General features: G+C 40.8%; 1 protein-coding gene across 3 annotated transcripts; it reads left to right on the top strand.

The window, feature by feature from the left end:
- Window positions 1–1,479: 1,479 nt before the first annotated feature.
- dnajb2 (DnaJ heat shock protein family (Hsp40) member B2) lies at window positions 1,480–19,753 on the top strand. 3 transcript variants are annotated; one of them, XM_080412414.1, is made up of 11 exons: window positions 1,480–1,847; window positions 4,146–4,235; window positions 4,898–5,007; window positions 8,239–8,292; window positions 8,438–8,563; window positions 8,840–8,962; window positions 9,101–9,233; window positions 10,763–10,833; window positions 11,052–11,354; window positions 17,999–18,072; window positions 19,448–19,753. In XM_080412414.1, exons 2-10 carry the CDS (start codon window positions 4,171–4,173, stop codon window positions 18,025–18,027), a joined length of 1,014 nt encoding a protein of 337 aa, XP_080268540.1. In that variant the 5' UTR covers window positions 1,480–1,847; window positions 4,146–4,170; the 3' UTR covers window positions 18,028–18,072; window positions 19,448–19,753. The 3 variants fall into 3 exon arrangements, with proteins under 3 accessions (XP_080268540.1, XP_080268541.1, XP_080268539.1); XM_080412415.1 differs by lacking the exon at window positions 19,448–19,753 and having other exon boundaries at window positions 1,480–1,832; window positions 17,999–18,583; XM_080412413.1 differs by lacking the exon at window positions 19,448–19,753 and having other exon boundaries at window positions 17,999–18,583.
- Window positions 19,754–20,710: the final 957 nt, after the last annotated feature.

Raw genomic sequence — 20,710 nt, 5'->3', positions numbered from 1 at the left:
GAAGACTTAACAGGTAAGTTTCAGGGGTAATAACCACCCTCTTGGTTGAATAATCCTACCTAAATAACTACAAGTATTTCAGTTATTTAAATATGAGCTTGGTAAACTCAAACGGCTTAAAGTAAGAGGGTATAGGCTACTCTTATATTATAAAGGCCTAATACATGAAAAACGTTACAAAATAATTGCATTCACCTTGGAACAAGAAAACTTCGCATTATACTCTGAGTAGTAGTATGTAGTATTTTGACAATAACCTTGACTACTTTGACAATGATTCACGTTAATTAATGCAGAAATATGTAGGCCTGCCTATGTCCCAACTGTATACCACGCCAATAAACCACGTGTCCCAGACGCATAATAATAATAATAATAATAATAATACATCAATTTGTAATGCACTTAACATTTTTACAAATCTCAAAGTGCTACAGTGTTTAAAAACAAGACATGAAAGCAGTAGAGTTGCATAAAAAAATATAACGTGTCCCAGACCCAGACAGATAATGTGTTGAGTAATTTCGTCTATGGAAGTCCATAGGTCCAAAAATTAAAAAAATAATACCACAATGAAATAAATAAAATCCATAATGAAAAAAAACAAAACGCAATGATATAAATAAGAAATACAATTAAATAAATACATGTATTTATTTATTGCATTATGTTTTTTTTATTTCATTAACACGCAACAGGCTGTGAGGCTGATATATGCAGCAGCAGGCGTGTCGCACTGTCGCTTTGCCAACAAGAACAGATGATCTTCTACAACAGCGGCACCGTCCTACTATACCAGTGGTGTAAAGTACATTTACTCAAGTACTGTACTTTTTGAGGAATGTTTTCTTTACTGGAGTAGCCTATTTCCAATTTTCTTAAAAAAAAAGTAATATTTTTACTTCTACTCCACTACATCTCAGAGGCAAATATTGCACTTTTACTCCACTCCAATTATTTGAAAACTTTAGTTAATAGTTACTTTTAGATTTTGATTATTTTTAGGCCTCCAAAACATACATTAGGCCTACCCACTTCTTCAGCCCTATCCAATGGCAAGCTCACTTGTAGATCTGCTATTTTCACAATATTTGTATACATATTGAACTTGTGAAATGGAACATTCTGCACAATGAGTGCTTTTACTTTTGGCACTTAAAGTACATTTTGATACCACCAATACTTTTGTACTTTTACATTGCAGTTTTGATACTTTTACTTAAGGAAAACCTTTGAGTATTTTCCCCCACCACCACTGCTAGGCTTACTACATGGACGGACGGATCAGTCACCACAGCACACCCAGCACAACCCAGTGCGGGTCGGGTGACGGTGACGCTCCCAAAACACTGGCCATGATGTTCTGGGTGCTTCTGTTTTTTACAAAACCCCTCGCCGCGTCGCCGCGCGTTCTCAGCTGATTATGACGTAGTGCGTACAGCTCAGCCCACGAGAAGAGAGAGAGAGAGAGAGAGAGAGAGAGAGAGAGAGAGAGAGAGGGGAGCTATTAGCCAGGGTAGAGAGAGCTTCACTGTCAACTTATTATGGTCGTATGGGGACATTGTAACGGTAAATAGCCTGCTGTAACAGCAGTGGTAGCCTAGTAGTTGTACCGTTTTGTAGGCAGGGGGGGATCGCAGGCCAGGGGGGCTTGGCTGAGTGACTGTCACGAAGAGAGAAGGAGAGAAACGCTTTCCCCCGAGGAGGAGGACTGGAGGAGGCTTCCATACGATCAGCTCTACTTCTGAACCTATTACCCACATACCGGCCTATACCTACCGCGCACCACCAGACACACACCACCCTGAGCTACTAAAGGGTCCATCAAGAAGGTACAAGACCAGACGGTAGGTCCTAAACAGCTTTAGTCGTTGAAATGAGGTGAAGGTCTGAAGGATAGCCTAAACATACTTAACTCTGAGAGTGTACAAAATGTTGTACACTCTCAGAGTTATACAGATCTGACTGCAAGGGACCATTTGGAACCCCCTTAAGGAACACAGAGGGTACCCGGACCAGACTTTGAGAACCATTGGACCACACTGGATTATGGTGTTGAGAATTGTGGGCTGCAGACACAGTAGTAGGCCTGATACACGTTTGTTTTGTTAGGGGACCAGCCTAACCATATTTGGTCATATTTTGTCACCATGTCTCAAGTTCTGAATTTGATGTTGTTTTGCTGTCCTCCAATTAGAGAAACCAGACATGCTATTATAAACTGAGATCCCAACACTTTTGAAATGTGTGTGTGTGTGTGTGTGTGTGTGTGTGTGTGTGTGTGTGTGTGTGTGTGTGTGTGTGTGTGTGTGTGTGTGTGTGTGTGTGTGTGTGTGTGTGTGTGTGTGGTGGTAGTCCTTCCTTGCAGCAGCTGTCAGATCAGATGCCATGACAGTCCGTTGAAGCTGTAAATAACATAAAGCCATGTCCCCCCAAGTGTCCAGCCTCCGGTTCCTCACAGGGGAATACCGGGATAGACAGATAGTCCAGTTTACTTTAGGCTGGTTTGGAACTCCCCCTGGCTCCCCCCCTGTCTTGTCACAGACCACTTACGACATTGGCATGGGGGTAACTGCTATGTAGTCATCTAAATGGAACTATTGGGCCATTGGTCAGTTGCTATGGCAGAACACTTTCTGGATGGTCATTCATTAAAAAAATGGTTGGGTGACAATACAATTATTATTATTTTAGTAAAAAAATGTCATAAATAGGTTCAAGATTAAAATGTGTGACTTTGCCTCTAAGCTCTAACTGCTCAAATTCCCTTCAATGAAAACAAAAAATAAAATGAACATGTAATCGTGTAGTAACTGCACATGTATAACTGCAGGTATAGATCAAGACAACAAAATATATCATGGCTCAAGTAAGTCTTTTGTGGTGAATCCGCTTTTTGAGTGAGCAAGAAAGTTATTTCGGACATAAGGAAGATTCTTTAACTCTACTCTGACTCAACATCCCAAAAAGGGAAAGGCTCTGCAATAGGCTAGTTGTCTATAAGAGGGCCTGTCTGTGTGTCTGTGTGTGTTTGTCTGTGTGTCTGGAGCAAATCTCACATACAGCTGGATCGATCAGCTAATTTCTTGTGCACAAATATTGTTTTGGTTTGAGTGTATTGCATGTAAGTTAAAACAAGACTTATGGTCCTCTGACCAGACTCTCCTAAAATGAATCAAACAAAATCGAGTTGGAAAACTATTGTAATGTAGGGCCCCTTTTGGTTGAGTTCCATTTATTTGGTTGGAGTTAAGCCACTCATGGTTCAATTCACCTTTGGCTATAAGCACAAATTTGGCGATTAGATACATTCTTGAGGTTAATTGTACACAACATATAAATAATATAACATTGTTATTACATTCAGCTGTGTCTACGTGTCCAAATGTGTGCTGTGAATTATACACCTAAACTGTCAGTTTATCGGTCATTGTCCAAAGGTCATAATTGACATTTGTGTTTATCAAACAGTCAGAAATAACAGGGGAATGTATAGATTTCTGTCTAATAAGGTAACACAAGCTGATTGACTTTTTTGTTGAGTGTAATAACTTACTGTCATGCGTAGTCACCCCCCAAAGGCCCAATCAGAGCCAAGAAAAACCCTAAGAATGTACTATAGTTTGTCCCAAATGCAATCTTGAGCTTTAATTAAATAAATAACTAAAATGGCAGCTGTTAATCCAGAGACAGCATGCTACTCCAGGCAGTCTAATTACAACACAAATGACCTTCATTATTGTCTGAATTTTCAGTCACATGAAACAGTTTTTTTTCCCATAGGGTAATCAAATTAGTCCATCAAATACAAAACACTCATATATTAATTTAATGCATTCATTCGTTTTTGTTTTTTCATCATACACAAAATGTAATGAAATGATGTAACGTACTGTAGGCAAGGCAGGCAAGGCAAGTTTATTTGTATAGCACATTTCAACAACAAGGCAATTCAATGTGCTTTACACAAAACATTAAGCAAAGGAAACACATTATAAAAGGTCATGTAAAAATAAAACAGAAAATTAGTAAAATGACAGTAGCCAACATTTTGGGGGCTGTATAGGAATGTGCTTTCCGTTTAGAATGGAAATGACTCAAGAGGTCTTAAAAAATATGCTGCTTTTTGTTGTTGTTCCTGCTAGGTGAGGTGAGGCCTGAGGAGGCGACATGGTCGATTACTATGCCATCCTGGGAGTGTCCAAAACAGCCTCTCCGGAAGACATCAAGAAAGCGTGAGTTATACTGTGGATCTAACGGAGTTGCAAAACAAGCGAAAAAGCACGCGCTTCCGCTGTCTAAAGTGCCAGGTGCAGGGCAGAGGTCAAAATCGAATAAAAGTAGAGTCCGCACTGGATCATGCTCCAAATTTTTAAAATGTATTCTCCACCATACAGACGTGATGTTTCGAGCCTAAGTGCCTCTTCCTCAGACAGTGATTAGTCAAATACGACTTGTTCGAGGAAATGTCACGTCTGTATGGTGGAGAATACATTTAAACAATTTGGAGCATGATCCAGTGTGCAGACTCTATTTCTATTAGATCTAATGGAGTTGCCCAGTGATTCTTAATTTCAGTCCTGGAGGCCAAGACTAGTTAGTATTCGTAGTAATAGCACTGGTGTACCAGGGTTAAATTAATCCCAGTAGATTAATAGATAGAATGAGAACCAAAACAGACGAAAGGATTTGATCAGATCATGGGCCATAAAATCACACTGTATGTCACTTTGGAATAACATTTTAAAAGTAATATTGTTTGATCATTTATGTTTCGCCCTAAGGTAATAATTTGGTATTTTGTCAAGAAACGTCCATACGGAGTATACTCGATATATAACATCAAAACAATAATGCCAATGATTTAACAATGTGATGCATATATGTGTGTTTTCAGGTACAGGAAGCAGGCGCTGAAATGGCATCCAGACAAGAACCCGGACAACAAGGATGAAGCGGAGAAGAAATTTAAAGAACTGGCCGAGGCCTATGAAATTTTGTCTGATAGTAAGTCACAACACTGTGTGTGCTTAACTACTTAAACCAAATACTTCATTGACCAGGGTCCCACAGGGGTCTAGACTTGGTCCATTCCTTTTTTCCCTCTACACCAAATCTCTTATATCTACAAGCTCACAACACTTGCTTGTAGAGCTAGAGCTGCTATTTTCACAGAATGTTTGCCAATTTTTGCAGAATGTTTGCTTATTATGACATGCCAATATATGATAGGGACGCTAAGGTTCCAGTGGGTAAAGCTATGGAACACGAGAGTGAGTGGCAATAACATCAGGGCTTTACAACATTTTATTCTTGACATATCTGATGTTGTCGCGATGCGACATGCAAGCTTGTAGATCTGCTATATTTGATATTTGGGAAAATTGACATGCCCAAAATAGGGATACCAGGTTGGCGGCCTTAGACCGGAACATAGAGGAACACAGAGAATGTCCAAAGTAGAAAGAAAGGATTTTCTCTGTTAACATGGATTGTATGGTAATATTGGTACAGTATAATAATCAACTCAAAAGTAGGTTGTGACGTCGGTGTTTGACTCTCGAGATGAGGGTGAGATACCCTGCAATTCGTTCATGAAAGAAATGTGACCCTACCTGGCCTCCATTCATAAAATATGTGGAGAACCTGATGTTTACATAGCTGGTCACGCGTGTTTCAAGCTAGTGGCCACAATGGGATGACTGGAACATGCCATTGTTCTGTTCTCTTGTTATTTTCATTGTTTTGTAGCATTTTGTAGCAAAAGTCAGTGGCCAGGTTTCCCAAACGAATTTGAGCTCCTGCGTAGCCTAGAAGCTGCGTGAGAGCCTCCACGCACCTGCGCAGTAGCAACCCCGCCACGCCCTATCTTCGTTAGTAGCAGCTGTGTGTCCCCAACGTGCCATCTAAACTGGCTTCAGGAGATACCATCGTCGTAGGTTCTCGTTACGTGTGTGCTAAAACTACATTCGTGAGACAGCATAGACGTAAAGACCTCCTGGACGAAGTCTACGTAAAGCCTACGTAAACTACGTAGGGCTGTCCTACGCTACACTGCAGTTTAAACACCCTTTGCGAAAGTGAAATGGATCATAAAAATACCAGAGGCAACTGTCAGATGTCCTGAAGCAGTCCACTCCAAATACAACTTTTTAATAATATATTTATGAATGAAATTACAGTGGTGAGTTGACATCTGCAAGGTAAATAAAACACTAAAGTGTCCCCATTATGCAAGTAAATTAAATATACTTAAAATACCAAAAGGAATGCAGAATGTCCCATTTCCCAAAATTAATATGTATTAAAATCTTTTGAAAATAGCAAATCTACAAGCTTGTGAAGCGTTGTGAGCTTGTAGATCTGCTAGTTTCAAAAGATGTTTTAACCATTCATAAACATGGCGAGCGCAACAGCTGTCACTTTGTGAGAGGAACTGGGGACTTTCATCATAACGTTTAACTATAAAACTTCGAAATTAAGTAAACATGTTTAGCTCAGCATCATTTATATACCTTTAGTTAACTTGGCATATGCTTAATATTTTTATCAGACGATCGGATCATCCGTGAGAGTACAATTTGTAAACTTCGGGTTCATGCATATAGAGGACGAAGCCCTGGTTCAGAGCGTTAGTGAACTACAGCCACACATGTCCGTAAAGCGTCCGTCAAGTTGCCGTACGGACGCCGGAGGTCCCATCCACTCCCATGTTAAAAAAAAAAAAGGAACGGTACTTCTGGTTTTAAACTTAACATGGGAGTGGATGGGACTTCCGGCGACCGTACGGAAACTTGACGGACGCTTTACGGACATGTGTGGCTGTACCCACTAACGCTCTGAATCAGGGCTAGAAGCAGCGCAGCTGCCCGCGTTGTGTGTGTGTGTGTGTGTATATATACATATACATATATATATATATACATATATATATATATATATATATATATATATATATATATATATATATATATATATATATATATATATATATATATATATATATATAAATTAAATGTGTGTGTGTGTGTGTGTGTGTGTGTGTATATACATATACATATATATATATACATACATATATATATATATATATATATATATATATATATATATATATATATATATATATATATATATAAATTAAATGTGTGTGTGTGTGTGTGTGTGTGTGTGTGTGTGTGTGTGTGTGGTCGGTCGGTCTTTTCATGGATCTATTTCGCTACATGGGTGTTACTACCGCCCCAGGCCGCTAGTAACAAACTGCTTCGTAGGGCAGCACTGCAGGGCTACGCCTCTCGCAGAAGTAGGAGGAGAGTAGGATACGCCATTCTGTCTCCCAAATGTAGTTTTAGCAGACACGTAACGCCGTGGACGTGGGAAGCGATTGCACTTTGGGCACAACCAGCTGCTACTAATGAGGGTAGAGCGTTGGTTTCGCCGGGTCCCAGGCTCTTACGCAAGCTGCGTAGGCTACACATGACCTGAAATCTACGTGGCTGCTATGGTACTGCGCAGATTGTGTGGACGCACGTTAGACCCGTCGTACAACCTGCGCAGGATCTCAACGCAGCATCTCTACGAATCTCGTTGGGAAACGCGGCCAATATGTGTACCATGTTTGGAATTACCTTTTTTGTACAACAGTATGTGTATGCCTTGGTCGTGTCTGTGGTTAGTGACTGCGGATGTGATTTGTGCTTATCTCCATAAGTAGCGAAAATAGCAGATCCATAAGCTCACAACGCGTCGCATTGTGATGCATTGTGAACTGAGCTCGCAGATCTGCAATTTTTGAAAGAAATTTAAAATCTTTGAAAAGTTTAGAAAAGTTTAGAAAAATGTTGCCTATAATGACATACCCAAAATAGGGGCAGCAGGTTGAAAGGTTTAAAAAACGAATGAAATCATCTCCCTCCCATCACTACACTATATGTTCCCATTAGTCATGAGTCTCGTACTTTGTTGTGATGTCAGGTCACTCACAGGGGAACTTTATGAGCGTGTGTGTGTGTGTGTGTGTGTGTGTGTGTGTGTGTGTGTGTGCGTGTGTGTGTGTGTGTGTGTGTGTGTGTGTGTGTGTGTGTGTGTGTGTGTGTGTGTGTGTGTGTGTGTGTGTGTGTATCTGCCTGGTGTGGTTTGTGCGATATACAATAGTGTGCGATATACAATATTATGTGTCATCACTGTGTGTTTTTAAGTGCCATGATTACTGAGTCATACTCTGTTACCGTCCTGCAGAGAGTAAGCGGGAGGAATACGACCACTGTGGCAGTGACCGAATGAGACACAGAGGTAAAAGACCAAATGTTCACGTTCAACAACGCACAGTAGAACATACTGTACCATAGCATGCATGATATGGAAGTTTTCATCTTCATCTCTTCTCCATCTCTTTGAACACCCTTCCCTTTCTCTTCCTTTTCCACAAACCTCGTAGGCTCGTCTAGATCCTCTCCTACAGATTTCTCATCAGATATCCCAGGGTTCACCTTCACATTCCGCAGTCCAGACGAGGTGTTCAGAGAGTTTTTCGGTGATCAGGATCCATTCGCCAACTTCTTCGGTAAGTACGTGTTGTGTTGTGGGGTTCTTTTTGTACACTAGTCCAGGGAATGCTTAAATATTCTACTGTATTGCAGCACAAACACACATTACAACACATTAGACTATAGTTTGCCAGAAAGAAAGGAAAGGAAGAGAGGACTAAACAAACCAGTTATCCCTTTGCTTTATTTTGCACTTGCTTTTATGGTACCCAAGGCTTTCATTCCAATCAGCCATTTTCCAGCCTCTATGACGATGATGATGATGATGATGATGATGTCTATCTATCCTTCAGATGACTTTTCTTCCTTCGGAGGCATCCATGGCCATGGCCATGGCCATGGGCATGGATTCCATGGCAACGCAGGCCCATCTCGTCTCGGCCCCAGTCGATTCTTCTCCTTCCCCTCAGCAGGAGGTAAACAGAGTTTTCCCATTACTCTATTGCTGTCTAGTTAGTTAGTAATGACTCGCTCAAGGCTAGCCTAGACACACAAACATGATGAAACGGTTCCCACCGGTATCCATGTATCAATCCTTCTCGTCTCTCCTCCAGTGGACTTCACCTCCTTCTCTTCCTTGGGGGGTATGGATGGGATGGACAGCATGGGAGGAGGAGGGATGGGCAACTTCAAATCCGTCTCCACCTCCACTCGCATCATCAATGGCAAACGCACCACCACCAAAAAGTACAGTATGCATTTTAGTCCTTTGCCAAATCAGCTGACTTGGGCCAAGTTGCATATCTTTTGCTTTTATTCTTCCTTTTTCTTTGTCTCTCTCTTTTTTACATTATGTTGGTGCTAAAATGCGAGTTTTTTGGTTCTAAAATGGGAGATTAGCATATAAAGGATCTTTTCTCAACATATGTGGTTAATGGCTATATAGGTGTTATATAGGTGTCATGAATAGGGGTGGCTAGTCAAACCAAGTTCACTGAAAGTTTTACTGTAACTGCACTTCTTGTTTCCTGTGAGTAATTTTGAGATCTAGTTAGAAACAATTAATTATCCATGGAAGCTTAAAAAGATTCAAATGAAACCAACAAAATGTCACACAGTATAAGTAGTTATGACACATCTGGTACACATGTGGCAAAATAAACAAATACATAAATAATAATCCAACAAAATACTTCATGCCTGAATGTGCTTCAAACAATGAAATCTATCTAACAAGTTCAACCAGACGGTGTGCTATGCCACTGTGTGTCTGTAATAAGACTGCGACTGGATGTTTGATTCATTTGGTCCTTGCCCAGTGTGACTTGTTCCAGTTCGTACACGTGTATCAACTGTAACTGTAAATCATGGTGTAGTGCTAACGCTGCAACCCAGTGACCCACACAATGGAAAAGACAGTTCACTGTCCTCGAGCCTGACCGATGCCCAGATCTATGGGTCCGACGCCGATCCCAAGTCCTGGCCCAGAAATTACAGATGTTTTAACCGATATAATGTAAAAAAAGTGCAACATTTTCGAATCAATTTCAAAAACTTAGATTTGATTATAGTTTCTAATTGAGAACATTTAACTTTTAAACAAACAAATAAATACAAATAAACACAAACTTCGTTTTGATAGATAAAAGCCCTATGCTAAAAAATAAATAAATAGCATCCTACCTTCAGATAATCACGTTGTGAGCATGTAGATCTGCTATTTTTGAAGGTTTTGGATTGACAAAATGTCATGGCACTTCCTCTGACCTCACACTTTATATGTCAATTTGGGTCAGAGCATCTGCTAAATGCCTACATTGGGATTGTAAGTTGCAACCTAATGGTTATATTAAGATAATGTCTAGTGCTAATCATTTAAGATGTACATAATAATAATAAACTATTCAGGAGTCTTAGAAAGGATTAAGCCTACATTCATGAAACACCAATCGTGTGTTGTAGCTTGGCAATAGTGTAAGAGGCAGCAGTGCATTGAAAAGCAAGATGGAGTAATGTTTTTCTTCAGATGCATAATAGTATGTGTGTGTGTGTGTGTGTGTGTGTGTGTGTGTGTGTGTGTGTGTGTGTGTGTGTGTGTGTGTGTGTGTGTGTGTGTGTGTGTGTGCGTGCGTGCGTGCGTGCGTGCGTGCGTGCGCGCGCGCGCGCGTGTGCGTGCGCGCGCGCGCGTGCGTGCGTGCGTGCGTGCGTGCGTGCGTGCGTGCGTGCGTGCGTGCGTGTGTGTGTGTGTGTGTGTGTTTGGACGTGTGTGTCTGCAGGATCAAGGAGAATGGGCTAGAGAGAACAGAGATTGAGGAGGATGGGGCGCTGAAAACAGTCCTTATCAATGGTAAACACACCCACAGTGAAGCTCCTCTACTGGCAAATTAGTTTTAGGCACTTTACCTAACCTCCAATGCTAATCTAACTTATTTAAGCATTTAATCATTGCTGCTACAATAATCTGTTTTTGATTTTAGTTTTTTTTAAATTGCATGTTGAAAGTGGTTAGATGTGTGCCTGTTTCAGTGCATTTGTTAGTGTGCTAATGCATGCATCTGTCCGCAGGCGTGGAGGATGAGATGGCCCTCGCACTGGAGCTGAGCCGGCGAGAGCAACGGCCCTCCCCCCGCCAGTCGTCCCACAAGCCACGCCTCCAACCCACCAAACCCCCCGCTGAGCCCGAGAGGTCCCGCCTCAATCCGCATCCTACAGCCGCGCAGCGCTCGTGTAGCTCCGCCCCGTACTACCACTACGGAGGCGGCGAGGACGAAGAAGACGAAGACCTCCAGATGGCGCTGGCATGCAGCCTGTCGGAACTGGAGGCCCAGCAGAGAGCTGCTGGCGCCACGACCACTGACTTCATCTCAGGTGCCGGGGGCGGGGTTAATGTCACTATTAACGTGACGAGGGAGGGGCATAGTGATGGCAGGGTTTATAAGAGTGTTAAACACTTCAGCACAGTTGATGGCAAACTGGTTGAAAAAGAGGAGAGAGGTGGTGAGGACGAGAGGATTGAAAATGAGGATGGAAATATAGGCGGGGGTTATGGAGCTAGGTTGGGGAGGGATGGGGAGACGGGTTCAGGTCAACCAAGGGGACCAGGTGTCTTATCTGGGGAGCAGCCAGGCAGCAGCCCCCCTGTTCCAGGGACCCCCAAAGCTGCTAATTCAGCAAACCACCACAGGGAGGATGGGGAGCCTGCTATTAAGAACAATGACAATATTGTGAAGAAGAAAAAGAAGTGTGGATGTATTGTGTGCTGATGGAGTGTGCGTGCGTGCGTGCGTGTATGTGTGATGCGTTCTGCTGTGCATTTTATACTACATTTTGTGTTTGGGGCAGTGCCTTCATTGATCAATCATAGTGCTTTAAAAATGTTTAAAAGAGAATGAGTGCGGATAGAGAATTCAGATAGGGAATTCATTCAAGTATCCACATATTGCCAGATTCAGTATGCTGCCTAAGCTAAAATGAGTGGCTAAGCTAAAATGTAATATTATCTATGAATATATTTACATTTGCCTAAACAAGAAAGGTTCAAGAAAAGAAAAGCTTAAATACACAATCCATACTTTTCTGTACATTGTGTCCCTCTCCCGGCAGAGAGAAGTAATTGCAACGATATCCAAGCTACAATAAGTGTCATGCTGGTGACATCACCGTAGCCAAAGCCAAGTAATGGACCCAGCATCATTTCCAGCAATTAATGTAGGAAGTGCTACTGTGCAGTAAAGCACATCTCTGGCTAAAATAGCTTGGAAATATGGAAGCACCTTCTGGTGTGCTGTCCACGTCAAATAACTTTATTGCCATTGTCAATCAGTACTGAAGGTGTCATACCCAACACCCGGGTCAAAATTACTCATTGGAAGAGTATGGAGACAGCAGATGTGGTAGTTATAATGTATTAACGTACTCTACCATACAGAATGGTTAATTTAATTATATATTTCTTCAAATAATACATCCTGGATTTCAGCTTTAATCGCGTAAAAACAAGGATTGATCAAGAATATCCGAGATTCTGTATGTGTGCAATCTGTGCATACATAGCTGTGTATCTCTGTCTGTGTCTGCGCCTATCCTTATGTAGCTTCTCTGCTTTTTGTGTGTGTGCACGTGTCTTTTGGGGTCAGTTGAGACCTGGTTATGGAATTTTCCTGCACAGACTCGAGCCTTGTTCTCTATAATATAGAGAATGTGTTAGAATGACATAATAGCAAAGCTACCCCAACTCCAGTTTAGCTTCAACTGAACCCACGGTAAATAAAACAATGGGTCAGAAACAGAATCCAAATTAAATTACACAAATTATTTTATTTAGAGGTTCTGGACTAAAAAGAACCTTTTGTTATAAACCACTGTGTGCTTACTGCTTAAATGCTGTTGGTTTCCTGATTAATGACAAAACAGAAAGTAGGATGCACACAGGCTGAACAGGCCCCAAGGCTTAATAGACAATAGGTTATAGAGGACTTTGGCACATGCAATACAGTCAGGCTCCCTGGCTAGAGTTGTACCCAAATGACAAGTTATAAGAAGTTTTGGTGTCCTATAACAAACATTTCCAAAGGTTCAAATGTAATTGATTAACGTTTCCACACACAGTCTTCTTCAGAATGATGAGCTTTTGAAAAATCTCAGTGTGCAGACTTCTATTTTTCATCCTGCCTTGATCCACTGTTGGTCCTGCACCTCCCGTCCAGCGGATGTACCAGTTAAATTTTTTCTTCAAACGTTAATTGAGTCAGGCCTTTAGTTTTGGGTCTATTTGGAATGTTAGTGATCCTGAATTGTAGGGTGAGACTAAACTTGGGTGAGACTAAAAATGGGTGCCGATCTGCACTTAAATATGTTGAAGTTCTTTTTTGATAGTTGCACCCCTGTGTGCCATTTTTTGCCTTGATTTTTTATCAAATGGAGAGTGAGACGCTTTGTCAAAGCAAAACAATATGTTTCAGTAGTTTTTTTCCTAACCAGAGCATTATGATCTAATCTAATGTATGACAAAGCACAAAATAACCAAAGTTATCAAAATATATTGTTTTGTTAGTGCCTTTGTGTGTGTTTGCTGTGCTTTACTTACTTAATGTGCCAAGTCATAAAAGGAAAGCATTTCGTGGGTGTCTAGTGTCCACATTAGGCGCCATAAAAAAAAACATAGGAACCTCCTTTTTACATTAAACCCTGTGGGAAATGACAAAGTTGCGACAGCATGCCGGCCACTTTTAGAAGGCGCTGGTCAGAGCGATTTTTCGGAAGGGCAGAGCGCTTTTAAAAGTTCAAAACAGTTTAACTTTTTGAGAAATGCGCTTAGGATGTGGACCGCTTTTTATCAGCTATCCAATCGCTTCTGTACACAAATGCAGCGCTGATGGTCTCTCTATGCCCCGCTGTCGGCCACAGAGGCATCCACACCCAACTACCACCAGCGACCCTCCTCCTCCTCTGACTAACAAAAGCAGTATATTATAAACCTATTGTTACCTAATATCCTTCATGAAGTTGTATTTTCTTAAACGCAGACCTATGAATATATCGCCGATTCACCGCCACCACCACCATTCTTTTAGCTGTAGGCAAAAAGCCGTCATAAAAGGCGCCTGGTGTGAACATAATAAATCTGATAAATCAATAAAAATGCCAAAAGCATGTCTAAATAATGTAATGTGCATTATGCCAGCGGTGACATGGGGGAGTGTCTTTTACTTCCATTGGCTACTATTGGTCTCACTTTTGACCATTTTGATGGAGCCATTTTATATGAATCACTTGACTCCTTATGTGGGACTGGGTTTCCTAACTTAACTTAGCCCTATATACTTTGTTGTACAACTAATATTGATAATGATCTTTATTTATATAGCACATTTCATACATAGAATGCAACTGAAAGTGCTTTACACAAAAAAGAAAGATCATCCAAAAAAAGTACATACAAAGGAAAAATCTAGCTCAGAACTTGTTGCATCAAGACGCGTTGTGAGCCTGTCAATCAGCTATTCAATCAGCTATTTTCGCTGCTTTGAAAATGTTTACATTTTTTTAATGTTTTGAATATTTTGGAAAAACATTTATAATTGTTGCTAAAATGACATGCCCAAAATAGGGATGCCAGCCAGGTTGAAAGCAGTTAACCATCAGTGGGGAAATTGCACAAGTAACCCCATGTCAGTATTTAGGAGGAATGTCAGGTGTTGACATCAGTGTGACGGTAGCTACAAGGGAATGGAGTTTGACTGAAGGAAACAGAAGCCGGCTTGTGACAAAAATATCCTATAACTTTAGACTATCTGAGAACATCTAGAGAGATAAGGAAGTAATTCCCGATTCACAGCGATGGCTGCTTTGGTACAAATTACACTGTTCAATCTTTTAATGTTGTTATCCAGTTACAGGCAGTCAGTTTAAATGCCTGGATCAGATTACCAGCGAGTGTGTGTTATTTGGAACCATAGCTCATGTGTTAGCATATATAATCTGCATCATAAACAAAAAAGGGACCGTAATGTAATGCGTAAGGTGTTCATATTTGGCGTAATGCCCTTTCATTGTCTTAGCCATAGGCTCTCCTAAATGTCTGTGTATGATTGTGAGGCAAAAGTCTAAAAGTAATCCTAGCTGCCCATAGAGGCTGTGCTGCTCCTTATACCCCACATGACTGGTTGGAACCAATCTCCCCGTGCTCTCGTCTCGCTAGTGGAGTTAAGAACTGATGCCCCCATGTACACATTATCTGGTTACATACCTCAACAAGGAGGCATGGCGGCCAGCAAACAGGTGCATTGATAGCCTACTAAAGGCACAGTGGCTATACAGGAGAGATACATTTGGGCACAGTTCGGCCAAACAGTAACACAAATCACATGCCTTAACCAAAAATGTAAATAAAGGCAGTGCTTACGATAGCTTCCTCAAGTTTATCCACAGTCAGCCACCCTGTACCTTTGATGAATGATGTGAAGCCTGCAGAGCTATGTCAGGTAGACAACTCAGAGCAGGGCCAACTACTGATGAGGTGATCAGTCACATCATGCACACTTCATCTGATTGGGGTGGGCTACTTGAACCTCCCTACTTACTGCTCATTCTTTTTGCTGCTGCTCTGCCATCTTGCTGCTCTGCTATGCTGCTACTGCGTTGTGCTTGAGCTCTAGGATGTTTTTTGTGCTCCCACCACCCCAGCATCCACCTGTGGGCTCTGTTTCTATATAATCCCCTTATTTCATCCGCCGTAATATCTATTTGGCAGTTCATTTATTTATTATAATATTTTCATTCTTACGGGGAATGAATGAATTGAGACAGTGCCTTGACGCCAAAAATATGCTTATCGATATTTATGCTAAAATATCATATTTGTGCTCAATAAATATAGTATTTATTTCAATCCAAGAGCTGTCTGACTGAAATAAGATACAGAAGGAGGTGGCAGGGAGAGTTGTTGAAGAGTAGATTCCCTCATATTGTAGTGAAGCAGTAAAGCAGTGACCATTGCAGTGACTCTCCAACCCTGTCAAGTGTTCAGTTAGGGTTACCATGGCACTGCTGGAGAGAACCTAGACTGTCTGCTATACTACACTCTCTCACACACACACACACACACACACACACACACACACACACACACACACACACACACACACACACACACACACACACACACACACACACACACACACACACACACACACACACACACACACACACACACATGCAATGGAACACTAGCAACTGTCCGTCTGACTGAATGTTTTCAATGGGACGAGGTGATATAGTGAGCGTTTATGATTTCATTTGGAATGCATTTTACAAGGGTGGGTGAAGTGAATAGTGCCAATTGAGCTCTGATGAGACTGGATTCGAGACCATGTTCAGTGTGGTGAGGGCTAACTGTAATGAAAAGAAAAACTGAATTCACTCTCCTCGTATCTAGTGGAAAAGAGTATTTTGTTTACCAATGTATAGCATAGAGCCCGATTCATACTTTGTCGTGCGTTGGTGTCGCGCACAGAGAAAAGCCGACCAACAAGCTCGCAACACGTCGCGTAAGCTTGTAGGTCTGCTATTCTCTGCCGCTCTCAGCGCGCAACACCATTACACGACGGAGCATAAATTAGGCTGAAATAACTAGGAAAGGCTCATGTTATACAGTATGTTTGGCCAAGTTCTATGCTTGTATTTATAGTACCTTATATTGTTTACATTATACATTTAAAGTTTTACTATTAGCATGTTACCTGTTATGTTTTTTTATTTGATTTTTGCTACTATATAAAGACATCCAGATGAACATTTCCCTTTACATTATTTTGTTCAGATATTGCTAAATTAATAATTTAAAATGGTTTCATATATTTCATGTGCTTCATTTAGTTTAGAATGCATGAGTTGCTTTGCATCCTGTCTAATGGAATAAACATCGTCTTTGCCAGAAATCAAGCACACCCAAAATTGCAACGAATTCAGCTATTTCAAGCCATTTTAAAACAATTTAACTCTAGTCTGCTTGTTGAAGTGGTTTTGTCATTTCTCCTCTTCAAAATGTCATCTGTGAATGTGGAGAGAGCGAGAAAGAGAGGGGTGTGTTATAATTGTACTACATCAGACTGCCGTGTTCTTGTTTTATTTTTCATTTATTTTCCTCTTTCACAAAATGTTAAAAGGGAAAAAAACAGAAATAAAAGTTCAGCTAAAAGTCGAGTGTCAGAAACTTTTATCAAATCAAGTGTCAGCAATCCACAGCAACTTTATTGTGTCTTTTTTTTCTCATTTTGTCTGGTGTTATAATAATATAATAATTTAGATTTAATGCCACAGTTTGTCACCTGTTGGTGTTGATTGTGTGGTGAAACAGAGCCTGGTTCGCAAGTCTAGTCACATGTTGACATACAAGTGTATATTGTACTGTTGTTGAAGAGTGGAAAATTTGGCTGTGCAGCCCTGGCTGTCATAGTCCTGTCACAGGGATGTCAGGCCCTGTCACATCAGCCCTGAGTGACAGGGATATCAGGCCCTGGCCTGGTAACATGTTACCATGGTACGCTCGCTCATATTGTAATAACATGTTACCCTGATAAAATGGTACCATGGTTACATGATAACATGACCGGGCCTGTGAGAGGGCCCTGATGTGATAGGGCCTGACATCCATACAATTCTACTTATAATCGTAACAGGCTTTTTAAAAATAAAAATAAAGCTTACATTTTCATTTGGTGTTAGGGGCGGCAAGGGACCTGGATATTGGATATTGGAAAAAGGTTGAGTTGACTTGGAGCGCAAAGTGAAATTTTCAAAAATGTCACATAAGCCCTTTGCACTCGTTACGTTCTAAGTTTTAAAATGTGACACATTCCACAGGTGACAAATTAATAGCTTTGTGGTATAGGCACACACAATACCATGCCTTTGTAATTTAAGTTGATTAGTCTACTGATCTTCATCTTTCTTCTTCTAATGTTGTGTCTGTCTTTTTTTGTCTTTCTCACACTTCCTGCTTCCCGTTTCAGACTCAGACTTCCAGGCCTTTACGGGCTAATCTGATTGGCTCATGCTGCTCTGTGCCCCACCCCCCAACCCTGAGGTAAAGACAGAGTCTGAAGCTGCAGCACCAATAAACTCCCACGTTTTGTTATGTCTGAGTGTAATTCCTCCCCTACCCCACTTCCCTTTAAGCCGAATTCATTGTAAAACACACAGCGTCGCTCGTTTTTTTAATTAAAGTTATTTTCGGCGAGCGACACTGTCCTACGCACAGACCACTTGCACAAGATTGTAGACCACATACAGTAGATTATAGAGAGTGTGATAGATGAATGCTTTATATAATAGCCATTGGTCTCGCGAGCCAGACTGTTGCCTCCCACAATTTTCGAAATGCTTCTGTCATACAGTCTGGACTCCACAGAAGCTCTGAAAATGATCAAAGTGGATGTGACGCCACCAACCCCGCTTCTGTTTCGTCTATACAGTGGTGCAAATTTGTCATAATAGAAATCAAAATAACCGAAGCCTATATAGCTGGCTTCTTATCAGAAATGGAAATTCTAAAATAAAATATAATAATAAGATATTTTAAAATATATTTTTGTGAACAGAAATGACAAACGGATGACATCTTCCTTTCTCGGCTTTGGAGAGGTGTAGTTCCAGACTATAATAGTATTCGGAGATTGTAGAATAGTTGTCTGGCTACGCGAGACTAGCCGCAGCCCACACCTCGCTGGGTGCAGCTTCCTGCCACTAGCATCACGACCGCCCCCTAACTTTGGTGATGCCCCCACCATACCCCACATCACCTTAACCACTTAAGACCTATGAAAATAGCTGATCTACAAGCTGATGAAGAAGTGAGCTTGTAGATCTGCTAACATTTTGGAAATGTTTTGAAATGTTTCACCTATAATGTCCAAAATAGGGACACCAGCGTTAATGTGGGAAAAATACAGTCCTAAGATGTTGCGGCTTTTCACAAAATCACTAGCAGTTATAGACATTACAACCATTGAAATACTTATCTTGGGACTGTAAAGTCAAGATTTCTGAACATGAATAAACATCTCCCAAACTTGGAAAAACAAGTGAGACAAAATTGGTCCCTGGCCCCAAAAAGTAAAAAAGAAATCCCATACATCAACAAGGTATTTTTCCTTTACTGTGTATAATAAAGGAAAAGGACATCGTTGACAGGAGCACATACTGTAGAAAGCAGATTGTGGATTAGTTCAAAGTGTCTATTACTTCCACATCTGTAGTTGGCACATAAATGAGCCCATGTTGGTTCATGAGCAATCAACCACCAATACGTTTGTCCATTGATGTATGCATGTATAGTATGATACAAGAGCAAAACGGCCACCAGGTGAATCTGGCCAGTGCTTGTTTGTAGTGTACTCGTGGTATACAGGTGTTACTATGATGAATTGCTGACATTTAAATCTGTCCATTTTCTCCTACAGGTTAAAGGTCAAACTCCCATAATGCACTTGTCTCTCTCTCTCTCTGCCCACCTGGCTTCTCTACCTGCTGAAAGACACTTTTTTTCTTTTTCAAAGTTTTATTTGAAAACGCAAAGCAAAATGAATGACAGATACCTGCCGTGTGCTCTGTGTATTTGTAGTATGTGAAGTGGTGTGTATGTCTGAGATGATACTGTAAAGAAAGACTGGAATCTTTGTATTTTTAATCTCGTAAAATTAACAGTTGAAATCATCTCTGCATTAAAAGGTGATGTTTAAACTACATTTCAACTATTGTGTCCTGGGGAAAACATTGCAGTTCACACAGTGTAAAGCGCCTGAGTTATACTTAGTTGCGTGCGAGTGTCGCACACTGAAAATAGCCGCTCAAAAAGCTTGTATATCGTCTATTTTCTGTGAGCGACACCGAAATGCAACTATACGAAGTATAAATGAGGCTAAAATATTTACGTCTGGATTTAGATTTAAAGCCTTTCCATGCAAGGTTGTTGAAAGTCAACCGTTATCAGCTTACTGGTGCATAGTCAACACGACAACAAATAAATATCCTTCCCTGAAGTCTTAATGAGAATTCCTCCAGGACAGCTCTGCTACAGAAGGTGACCAGTACTGCAGAAAATCTAGTTCAAAACATAAATATGAGGCAACTGAACAAACTTCGAGCTTTTGTGATTCTGTTTCAAAAGTGAGACTAGGAAATAAGAGTAATGTGATCCATCATCCATGCATGTTTTTGACTTTTGTTTTATGGTGTGTTTTTTAATGGTGTGTTTTTAAAAGCAAACCAGTATACACAGACCATTAGCATGTAAAGGACAACCATTCACAAAAATATGCCTTTTTTAATGCTGCATCACATCACAAATTTATTCAGATCAAGTCAAAAATACATTTTTATAGTTATTTTATATAGGTCTGCTACATGAAATAAACACACAATCATTGAGGTGGATTATTTACATTTATCACAATGATAAATACACTAAAAGACAGAACACAAAGGGTGTGTGTGTGTCTGTGTGTGTGTGTGTGTGTGTGTGTGTGTGTGTGTGTGTGTGTGTGTGTGTGTGTGTGTGTGTGTGTGTGTGTGTGTGTGTGAGAGAGAGAGAGAGAAAGAGAGAGATTAGATGTCAACTAGGTCAGTAGAGAGTGTAGTAGGTCCATTACAACAGCAACAATCCTGAGTGATAATTTAACCCTGAGTGTAAAAGCGTACACTTCACCCTAAGAGTTAAATTAACA

The sequence above is a fragment of the Gymnoscopelus braueri genome (assembly GCF_963280865.1).
Source record: "Gymnoscopelus braueri genome assembly, chromosome: 18".
NCBI lineage: Eukaryota > Metazoa > Chordata > Actinopteri > Myctophiformes > Myctophidae > Gymnoscopelus > Gymnoscopelus braueri.
The sequence above is the reverse complement of the archived record's forward strand: the minus strand, read 5'-3'. Positions and strand labels throughout refer to the sequence as shown.